The sequence below is a fragment of the Eucalyptus grandis genome, chromosome 9 (genome assembly GCF_016545825.1).
Source record: "Eucalyptus grandis isolate ANBG69807.140 chromosome 9, ASM1654582v1, whole genome shotgun sequence".
Taxonomy (NCBI): domain Eukaryota; kingdom Viridiplantae; phylum Streptophyta; class Magnoliopsida; order Myrtales; family Myrtaceae; genus Eucalyptus; species Eucalyptus grandis.
Genome location: NC_052620.1, coordinates 29,053,186 through 29,062,711, shown reverse-complemented (window position 1 = coordinate 29,062,711; position 9,526 = coordinate 29,053,186). Strand labels below are relative to the sequence as shown.

Sequence of the window (9,526 nt, the reverse complement as noted above, 5' to 3'; positions counted from 1 at the left end):
AAAAAACAACGTCGTTTAAAGGGTTTATTGAATTTTTTTAAAAATATAAAGCCACGTAATCACGGAATTTCATTTGACACCAAACCGATCGTCTTTTCTCCGATTTGGCACTTAAGTGATCCGGCGAAACTTTGACACCAAAGTGAACGCCGTCTTTTGGTATGATTAGTGTACTTATCCAACTTGGAAGTAAAGAGCGGGGTCAAGTTTGATTTCTTCTAGTCAAACATTATTTAAATGGTGACCACAAAGGTGAGTGGAATAGATATGTCTTCTCGTCAAGATCTTACGTCAAGCATGCAAGTTATAGGACAATCATCGAAAGAGGCAACTCACTCACTTGTCGAGTTGTGCAGTGACGTCATGCATGACCATTTGCACAAAGATGGGCCTCCCATCAGAATTGGCCACGGGACTTCCAATTTGGAAGGTTCCCTACTTTCTGTGCATGGAAAACTCACTTTGGATAATCAATACATGGTCAATGAAGCTTGAGACATCCTCAAGTCTCCTTCCAAAATCTGCACCAGTTCCAAAATCGGCGTACTGTTTAGATCCAACGCCAATCCCGATCTGTAGCACTTGAGTGACCAGCTTATCGTTATAGAATTGCTCAGCAAACATCGGCCATGTGACCATTGGCACACCAGCACATACTCCTTCCATTACTGAGTTCCATCCACAGTGAGTCACGAATCCACCAACCGACTCGTGATCTTGAATCAACACTTGGGGCGCCCACCCTCTTATGATTAGGCCCTTCCCATCCATTCTTTCTTCGAAACCATCTGGTAACCAATCCTGTTCTTCATTTTTTATCTTTCCTCACAATCCATATGAAATCTTGTCGAGATGCCTCAAGCCCCTTTGCCAATTCTACCAGCTGTTGAGGACTGAATTTGGTCAAGCTGCCGAAACATGCGTAGATAAATGAGTTGGGCTTTTTTGAATCTAACCATTTTAAGGATTCGTGCTGGCTGATGGATGTTTCCATACCCCTCAGTGCTTTATCTACAGTATCTCTATTGCAGAGTGAGACAGGACCGATATGCCAGGCCTTCCTTCCCTAGACATTCCTGTAATAATCGGCATAATCCTTTTCCAGTTCGTAAAAGCTGTTGAAAATGCTTCCATAGCCCTTTAGCTCTGATTCAACTATTTCTTTTGCTAACTTGGAAAAATCTGTATCAAGTTCTTGCCTTAAATATTCCGGTAGCTGAGTTTTTGTCAGCTTTATTTCTCCGGGGAGGTGAGGCACAATGAAAGTTTCTGATTCAGATGAAACTCTCTTGTGAGGTTGATATAGTGCGATGACTCATCGTGCACATGGCAAAGAAACTTGTCCCTCCAAAGGCTAGCCTGGGAATTTTCAACTGAGCAGCAACATTGGTAGCCCATGGAAAGAATAAATCTGCTACTAGACAATCCGGTCTATGTTCTTCCAGGATATGCAAGACCGGCTCCCGGAGCAGTCTCAGGACCTTCCAGAATCTATCCAACAATTCCGCCTGATTTTGGCTCCAAGTGGCTGCATCCAAATTCTCCCAACCTTCTGGCAACCCTAATTTGATGGTCTGGATGTTGAAATCCAGACCCAACTGATGGACTCTTTCAATTTGCCTGGAAAAAAGGGTCAAACAGATTGGGGTGGTGACGATGGTGACTTTTGCACCACTAGTTGCAAAGGTTTTGGCCATGTCCATCATGGGTATCATGTGGCCTTGAAGCACCAATGGGAGAAATAAAATATGCAGTCGGTTACTTTCATTCTCTATATAGAGGGAAAAAGATAGAGGCTTTGCTTCGTCTATGCAGATTGCAGAGTTTTATGAAGCTGGCTAACGTACTTTAATTTGAAGTATGTGTCTATGACCGTACATTGAGGAAAGCATCACAGGATACCGGATGAGAAGACAAGTCCTTGAAAGGATAAGCCAACTCTCTCAGAATCACATATCCTCATGTACACATCTGTGAGGAAGCACCGAAAATTTCTTACCCAGCAAGGGAATATAATGTTTCCTAATGAAGGAAATATACAGATTAATGGTGTGACCAGAAGGAACATAGCAATCCATGCTAAGTGGCTGGTCAGGTATTTCAAAAGAATCTTCATCAAGGATATTTTTATTCTACAGTTACAATGAGGAGAAATAAGGCATTGAAGTTTCTATAGGCTGACCTGAATTCTAGAGAAGCCTGCATGATTCGTGAAGATCATTTGCTTGTTTTACGTAATTTTTCTGATCTGGGACTTTTCAGTCTTGAAGGATATAAAATGGGAAAAAGTAGTCAGGACCCACTCTATCACCATCAGCGTGTCCTGCCTATGTGTGGAGTACCAGAAAATGCATGATTTATGTATTGACATTTTGACTCGACGCAGTTCCAACAACAAGAGAAAATTTCTCAGCAGCAAATTTCCCATAATTTAAACGAATAGCAGAAAAAAAGTTCTAACAATCGCCGGCCTGAAAAACGATAACTAAAATCTATTGACTATAAAATTCCATTATTGTCTAATAGACAAGGTAAGGAACATAGAAGGCTTAGTTTGTAGCACCCCATAAGATGATAAATTCTTACTTAAGTTTGACAAGAGAATAAGAAGAAGACACAATACGAAAAATCCAGTTGAAAGTTACATTGGAATTTTGGTCAACATAAATTGTTTTTCCCTTTGTTTATGAACGTACTCAAGTAATTAGTAATCTGCCTCTCATATACAGTAGGAATTTTGGTTAACGTAAATTGTTTTTCCCCTCGTTTATGCACGTCCTCAAGTAATTAGTAATCTGCCTTTCATATACAGTAGGCAGGGCAAATATATTCACATTGCTGGAAGGAATATGTGCTGTTCAGGACAGAAGGGAAACAAGTTCATATGAATGGCCAGTTATCGCGCCCTTGTGAATCAAGAACATGTTCATCTCTTTGACCAATTTCATAATAATACGAACATGACATAAGAGGAGGCCACCACTTTTGTTCAGGAGCTGCTCTATGCAATCTCAGTTCTTGAATCAAAGAAGTCAAATCTTTGTAGGATGATCCACCTACTTCGACAGCCTCTCTTGCCATTTCCTTGTGCACTTTTACTCTTCTTCCCATTCCCTCGGCCTCTTCACCCACCATAATTCGACTTCACTGCCTTCTGAACAGCGTCTCCTCTCAAGCTATCTCCGACCACTTTAGTTTAACCCCTCTGCCAATCCGACCTTGAGCACATCGGTCCCCTACTTGTTGCTATAGAACTGCTCAGATGACACGGGCCCGGTCATTGTCTGCACCCCATCACATATTCCATAATACATGGGCCCATCAAGCCCAGGCCCATGTCTTAATAGACAATCTCAGCCCATCTTCATTCAATCTTCGCCACTTATCTCGCGTGAAGTCAAGGCAGTGGACAGAAGAAGCAAAAGAAGGAAAAAAAAGAGAGAGAGAGAGAATGTCGACCGTGAAGAAGGAAAAAAGGGGGAAGAAGAGAAGAAGGAAAATTTTTCATGCGTAGCCAATCCGAACACCTCGACTAGCCTAATTAACTACAAATCGCAATACCTAGTAAGTATTGAAGCCGATGTTTCATCTAATTGGAGTAATTTTGGAAGTTGGGGCACAAATCTAGAGTTATTTAAATTTTGAACTACAAGATTCGATTAAGGAGTTTTTGGAGCTGCAAATTTTGCGAAAATTGTAGTCTAGGGCGTTGTGAAGCGGTGGGGTTTGATGAAAGTCGATTTCAAAATATGGTTTGTTTGGAATGACATTTCAAAGTTTTGCGTGTGGGTTAAGCATAACATATAATACATGTAACAACAAAAGACAAATGCACCAAGTTTCTTCAAAGCGCTTAGGACAATTCGTTGATGGTTGAACATGGCTTAGTCAAGCTGTTTGTTAGAGTTGTATATTACTCAGTTCTTAATATCGTTTTCGATTAATTGATAGGAATGCAAGTGTGCCAACTTTGGCTTTTAGCTTTTCCCAGGTGAATGATACTAATTCTCCTAAGAATTTTTAAATTCATGTCTTCAAAATGATAAAGATTTGATATTTAATGAGTTATGAATAAACATGTTTGTTGCATAAAATTGGGATCGAGCATTTACTACGTTTTGATATTTGTGAATGGTGTGAAAATTGTTTGGTGAAAATATATATTATGTTTGATAAATAAAGTTGAGAAAAATATATATATATATATATATATATGTGTGTGTGTGTGTGTGTGTGTGTGTGTGTGTGTGTGTGTGTGTGTGTGTGTTTGTGAAATGTTTTATGACATGCATTTGGTTTGATTCGGTTTATAAAACCAGTTTATAAGATGAATCTTGAAATGATTTAAGAATGCTTTATGAAAGTATTTCTGGCAAAGGAGTTGAGTTGTAAAAGTTTTTGGTGATTGATCTATGAAATGTATTTTGATATGTGAGATTGTTTATGGTTTTGATTTCTAGTACTGAAGGATGATGATTGGGTGTTCAATATCGCTGTGAGCCCGATAAGGGGCTTTTTGTGGATATAAGCATATTAGTTTATATTATCCTTGTGGACTAAGCTATCGGCTAATAATAAGTGGAGATCTAATTAGGGGAGAATCGTGGTCACCTTGTCACAAGGCATTATGCGTGACTATGGCTAGATACTTGAACATAAGTTTAGCTGACGAAATGGACCATCGTTATATGTTTTTATGAGATCAACCAATGGGCTGAACCATTGGTGTTTGATTTTTATTATCTTGAGTACTATTATTATGAATATATTATGTTAAAGTAAGAAATATCGAATTTTGGTCTTGAAAGTTTGTTAAATTTCGGATTTGGTGGAAGTAAGTTACGTTTGTATTTTAAATATGTATAGTAATTGTTCGATTTGCTAGAAAAAATGTATTACTCACTAGGTCATAGTAACTCATTCCTTCTTCTTATTATGTTTTTCGAGTTCTTCAGTTAGTGGCCTTCATAGTGAGAGTGTTATCGCATGAACTTTTGGAAGTTGGATATTTTGGATATAAGTGAGATTACGTCCTTTAGGGAATAGATGGCTTTGTCACTCCCTCACTTCTGTAGAATTTGGTGTGTGACATATTCCTTCTTATGTTGAGTTCCACTCACAATGGGTCCGAACCCTCCAATCGATATGTATTTGAGGATCAGGACTTGGAGTGCCACCATGTTCTTTTTCTGCATTGTTGCCTACCATCCTTGGTGTGTGACCCATTACCTTTAACGATAAAAATGGCGTTCTCGTACTCTGCACGAATGAATGTGAAACTCCAAACAATTTTAAAATTGTTTTTGTAGCATAAGGTAACTTACCTCCACTCTTGCAATTGGGTCAATGTGATTAGAGGCTTGCATGCAAGATAAGGACAGTATTAACTATTGTAAAGTACTCATTTTAGTGTTAAAACTTTTCAAATGATCATTTAAGTTTTATAGTGATCACTTAAGTTATTGCGGTGATGAAAAAATCTGATGTGACTTACCAAAATGTTTTGAGACTAAATTGATCTCATAAGTTTTAGCACTAAAATGATTTTTTTTTTTAAGTTCTCATGCAAAAGATAATCTAAAATTGTGCGGTGCATAATTTATGTACCGAAGAATGTCACATAATCCGTCCATTTTCTGCTATAGAAGTAGTCCATTTCCACAAGACCCCAATCCCTGTTGTCCAATCCCAAAAGAAACAAACAAATGCGAAGTTGCAAGAGGTGAACAAAATTTTACTTCTCTTTCTTTTTAGGGAAATATATAGATTTACGTAATTTTTAAGGAAATTATTTGGAGAGAACGTTTGCTCCATTATTTGGCTTTGGAGACCAGCGAAACAAAGAAAAATAATGGCAAAGTTGGAGCATTTACTTTATGATTCGGGAAAAAACCACCAAAAACTCCAAATTTTACTAAAAGTGACAAATTTACCTCAAACTTTTTTTATGACATGAAAAACCCCGAAATTTGCCAACCATGATATATTTACCCCAAACTTTTTTTTGTGACACAAAAAACTACTTTCATTCGTATGACACATTTACCCTAAATTATAAGGCATTTTGGTCTTTTTACATTTTAAAATATTTTCTTTTTTTTTATTCTCTCTTCCCTCTGCCATGGCCGGCGGAGGGAAGAGAGAAGAAGAAGAAAAAAGGAAAAACAGAAAGAATAAGACGAAAATGCCCTTAATTGGATAAATGTGTCACAATTTGTAAAGTTTAGAATTTTTTATGTCACAAAAAAATATGGAATAAATTTGTCACTTTAGACAAAGTTTGGGGTCTTTAGTGGTCTTTTCTCTTATGATTTTAACTATCGGTTCATGTTGCTCTTTCGTCGAATTTCTGATTTTTTTTAAATTAAGAGCAAAATTTTTTGTAAATGATAAATTCAGTTCCAAAACTTTATAAACACCGCTTTAATTCAAAAACTTCTTAAAACATTCATTTAAGTGAAGTCGGCGAGCCACGCCAAATTTTGAAGGTGATACCGCGTTTCCCGCTGCAATTGGAACGAGACAGGAGCAAGTTTCGAGCTTCATCGATCACGTATTTGATTATCCGAAGTGAGATTTCCATGCACAAAAAATGTGAGGAACCTTCTAAATTGGATGTCGCGTAGCCAATTCTGAAGGAAGGCCCATCTTTGCGCAACTAGTCATGCATGACGTCTCTGCAGAAGTCGACAAGTGAGTAAATGCCTCGAACTTGCCTCTCTCTTTCAGTGATTGTCCTACCCTCTCATCTTTCTGGTCGCCATTTAAGCAATATTTTACTGGAGAGAAATCGAACTTGCCTTTCTCTCATCCCTCTATTCTTTACCCCCAAAACCCCTCCTTATATATTTGTCCCAGCTTTGAAATCTTTAAACAAACCTCAGCTTTCAAAAGTCAACAGCGTCTCTACTGAATCCTTCTCGCGCTTCACCGGCCTCATTCCTGAATACGTTCTTGTTGCAGAGAGTTCTCCTTTGTGGCCAAATGGGTAGTGAAAGCCATCAGCTTCACATTTTCTTCTTCCCCTTCATGGCTCCGGGCCACATGATCCCAATGATCGACATGGCCAAAATGTTCGCCATGAGAGGCTGCAAGTCCACCCTCATCGCCACCCCCCATGACGAGCCCACCTTCTTGAGATCCATCGCGAAACCCAAGGATTTGGGCTTCGACATCAATGTCGTCACGGTGACATTGCCCCTGAAAGATGTCGGCTTGCCAGAAGATTGTGGCAGTCTGAGCAAGATCACTACGATGGAAATGCGCATGACATTTATGAGAGCTGTCATGATGCTCGACCGACAGATCGAGCTGCTGATAGAGAAACTCGCCCCCGATTGTCTGATCTCAGACATATTCCTCCCCTGGACAACCGAGATTGCAGCCAAGTTCGGCATTCCTAGGCTCGTTTTCCATGGGACGAGTGCCTTCTCCATGGCGGGGATAGAATGTGTGAGGCTCTATCAGCCTCACAAGAAGGTGTCCTGCGATTCAGAGCCCTTCATCATTCCCAACTTCCCCGGAGAAATCACATTGTGCAAGATGCAAATGCAGGACTTGGTCAGGGAAGAGAACGAGCTCGCCAAGTTCTTCAACGCGGTGAAGGATTCAGAGAAGACGAGCTTCGGAGTCGTCATGAACAGCTTCTACGAGCTCGAGCCGGCTTACGCTGACCATTACAGGACATTCCTCGGGATACGATCCTGGTTTGTCGGCCCTCTCTCGCTGTGCAATAAGGAGACCGAGGACAAAGCACACAGGGGCAACGAAGCATCCATTGACCAGCACGAGTGCCTCAAGTGGCTTGACTCGAAGCAACCCAACTCAGTGATCTACATTTGCTTCGGAAGCACGACGAATTTCAATGCTGCTCAGCTCCACGAGATCGCTGTCGGACTAGAGGCATCAGGGCAACAGTTCATCTGGGTGGTGAAGAAGGACCCTAATGCGGAAGAGGGCAAAGAAGAGTGGTTGCCTGATGGGCACGAATCAAGAATCCGAAACAAGGGCCTCATCATCAGGGGCTGGGCTCCTCAGGCGCTGATTCTCGATCATGAGGCGACCGGGGGGTTTGTGACGCATTGCGGGTGGAACTCAATCCTGGAGGCGGTCGCGGCCGGTGTGCCAATGGTGACATGGCCGGTTGCAGCAGAGCAATTCTACAATGAGAAGCTCGTGACCCAAGTGCTCAAGATTGGGGTCGACATTGGGGTGAAACAGGGGGTCATCTCGTTCGGCGACAGCGTGAAAAGCGAGAGAGTGGAGGAAGCAGTGAAGAGAGTCCTGGTGGGTGAGGAAGCAGAGGAAATGAGAAGGAGAGCGAAAGCACTTGCAGAGATGGCGAGAGGGGCTGTGGAAGAAGGTGGGTCTTCTTGGTCTGATTTGGGTGCTCTGATTCAAGAGCTCAAATCGCACAGATTGGCTCACACTAAGAAGATCTGATTCATGACCTGGAGCAATCAATCTTGAACTTTTGCTTCAAGAGAATAAAACTGAAGAAGTGGAAGTCTTCTTTTTTTGTTTCTTTTGTGGTTTAGCAGTAGAGAGAAATGCTGGATTTGCTGCTTCTTTTCATGGGATTTTGTTGTGATCATTTAATGTGTAGGATGTGAGCTCGTTTCTTTAGCTCTCGAATTCTTTGTGCCGATGAAATTAAGTCCGTCTGATGGTTTGCAATCTCAATGGCGAGATGCCCTGCTTACTTTCCCTTTTGCTGAATAGTCTGTCCTTGAGACTCAGCAGGTGAAGAGACCTTTGCAACTTCATATTCCACATCAACAGAGAGTGAAAGGAAAGGAAGAAGGGCAAAAATTAAAAAGACAAGAAGAGGATGACAAACTCAACCTTGTCAGTCGTCAAATGTTAATGACATTCGCCTGTTGCATGATCTTGTGAGATGTATAATTTTTTTTTTCTTTTTTGGCGCAGTGAGATGTCTATAACTTGGCAGTTAGCAACAATTTTAGAGAAAAGACCAAAAGGTAATTCCTTTGGTCCTCACGGCAATTTTCCTTATGATCATTCCTTGGGTTTGGAGGTTTTTGCGGCCAAAACCAGATCAGCAATTTCAATATTGTGGACATTAAACTATCACACAATGAGAAGCCCAACGCACGTCATATTCATGGATTGGGCACCTTATATACGAATGATTTGCAGAAATTTCTGGTGCTTCCTCCTGGATATGTACCTGAGGACATGTGACTCCGAATTTGTTATTGCTCTTCTCGTGATAAATTTCAAAAACAAGTTAGGGCATGTTTGTTAACCATCCAAATAGTGTCTAATTCTGATTTTTTGTTCCCTCGAGCAGTTTGGGAACAGAATCATGTTTGGTAAAAATTTATTCTCAGGAACAAATTTTTATTTGTTCCCGGAAGTAGATTTAGAACAGAATTAAAAAAAAAAATTTCTTATTCTCGAGAATAAATCTAAGAATCAAGATCATATTTCTCTTCTTCTTCTCTTTTCTTCTTCTTCTCTACTCCTGCGGTTGCCGTCCGCCGCCGTTCGTTGCCCACCGCAA

The 9,526-nt window shown here is 40.5% G+C and overlaps 1 protein-coding gene and 1 pseudogene across 1 annotated transcript; one reads left to right on the top strand and one right to left on the bottom strand.

Annotated features, from left to right (window-relative positions):
* Window positions 1-435: 435 nt before the first annotated feature.
* LOC120288496 lies at window positions 436-3,135 on the bottom strand (annotated as a pseudogene).
* Window positions 3,136-6,780: 3,645 nt separating this feature from the next.
* On the top strand, window positions 6,781-8,942 carry LOC104445127 (scopoletin glucosyltransferase). Its single transcript, XM_010058942.3, has one exon. It carries the CDS (start codon window positions 6,985-6,987, stop codon window positions 8,440-8,442), a length of 1,458 nt encoding a protein of 485 aa, XP_010057244.2. The 5' UTR covers window positions 6,781-6,984; the 3' UTR covers window positions 8,443-8,942.
* The last annotated feature ends 584 nt before the right edge of the window (window positions 8,943-9,526 follow it).

Excerpts from the sequence above, each read along its gene's own strand:
- LOC104445127 (XM_010058942.3), top strand. The coding sequence starts at position 6,985 with ATGGGTAGTGAAAGCCATCAGCTTCACATTTTCTTCTTCCCCTTCATG.